The sequence below is a fragment of the Achroia grisella genome, unplaced genomic scaffold (assembly GCF_030625045.1).
Source record: "Achroia grisella isolate CSIRO2021 unplaced genomic scaffold, CSIRO_AGI_Agris_v1 utg511, whole genome shotgun sequence".
Taxonomy (NCBI): Eukaryota; Metazoa; Arthropoda; class Insecta; order Lepidoptera; family Pyralidae; genus Achroia; species Achroia grisella.
Genome location: NW_026712905.1, coordinates 4833790 through 4835088, shown reverse-complemented (window position 1 = coordinate 4835088; position 1299 = coordinate 4833790). Strand labels below are relative to the sequence as shown.

General features: G+C 46.3%; 1 protein-coding gene across 1 annotated transcript; it reads right to left on the bottom strand.

Moving 5' to 3' along the window:
* Positions 1-1299, bottom strand: LOC131846591 (larval cuticle protein A3A-like). Its single transcript, XM_059195927.1, has 3 exons — positions 1279-1299; positions 852-914; positions 1-733 (listed from the first exon to the last, which is right to left on the bottom strand). The coding sequence occupies exons 1-3, from the start codon at positions 1297-1299 to the stop codon at positions 119-121; spliced, it is 699 nt and encodes a 232-aa protein (XP_059051910.1). The 3' UTR covers positions 1-118.

Here is a 1299-nt window from a genome sequence, read left to right as displayed (position 1 = left end):
TAAATAAAAAAATAATTTAATGACCTTACAGTAAATTACATCACTTGTCTATAATACACAGTTCAATATATTGAAAATAATACATTTATCTGGTGTATTTATATGTTTTGGCATCAATTCAGTGGTGGTAAAGCGGAGCGGAGTAAGCGATGGGTGCGGCGAGCTTGGCAACGGGAGCAGCGTGAACAACGGGGGCAGCGGCGTAGGCTAACTTGGCTACGGGCGCGGCGTATGATACGGGAGCGGGCGCTGCGTATGACACGGGAGCGGGCGCGGTGTATGCTACGGGGGCTGCGATTTTAGCAACGGGGGCAACTTTCACGGCCAGAGGTTCTCTGTGCACGACGGCATTGAAACCATTATGAGGGTCAGCGGTGTACTCAACGGTGCGCTTGGTGCCATCGGGGTCCACAACGGAATAAGAACCTTGGACGACATCACCATCGCGAGTTTCGTGCTGGGTCTTTGAGTCGCCAGTGAGACCGTCCTGAACGTCGTATGCAAAGCTGTACTGGGGATGAGGGTCGTACTCTTCGACGGCAACTTTGGCGACTGGGGCTACGGCGGCGACCTTAGCGACGGGCGCCGCGTAGGCAACTGGGCTTGCAGCATAGGCTACGGGAGCAGCATGGTAGGCTGCTGCAGGTTGGTAGGCCGGTGCGGCGTAGGTCAGAGGTGCAGCTGGGACGACGCCAGCAGCAGCGGCCGCCACCAAACAAGCGAGTACAACAAACTGAAAATAAAATCACGAATTATTATTACTACAACACAACATCTCCTTAATATTTTTCTGAACCCACTATCCTTCTTCACAGTTTATCTACTTTACGTATAGGTACATATGCTCATACCTTGAATGCCATTGTGTAGTGACTGTAAGATGTCGAATAATGCTTGATGAGGACCGCTTGGAGCTTTTATACGTGAGGCGGGGGCGCACCCTTTCACTCATAGGAGCCGCGTTATCTTCATGTGACCGTGAATCCATGTTGAGGTGCAATTGTAACTCCTGAACCTAGGACATGCGTCCCATCTATTTTATGGGATATGAAATCCGATGTACAAAAATTAAAACCATAAAGAAATAAGATAACGAAATTTACTAGTAAGAAATAATAAAAAAATTTAGCTAACCGCATCGTAATCGGTCTATTCGTTTAGGACTTGCGATGTCACATACAACATGCTATATATAATATAATCAATTTTGGATCGAGAATGATAAGAAAATATCTAAAAGGATAGAAACTCAATTGTAGGCAATAAATTAAGTATTACCGACACTATGAATATAACCAT

Coding starts and splice junctions, on each gene's coding strand:
- LOC131846591 (XM_059195927.1), bottom strand. CDS start 1,299: ATGGTTATATTCATAGTGTCG. Junction 915..1,278: donor TGGTTATATTCATAGTGTCG/GTAATACTTAAT, acceptor CACGTATAAAAG/CTCCAAGCGGTCCTCATCAA. Junction 734..851: donor ACTACACAATGGCATTCAAG/GTATGAGCATAT, acceptor TTTTATTTTCAG/TTTGTTGTACTCGCTTGTTT.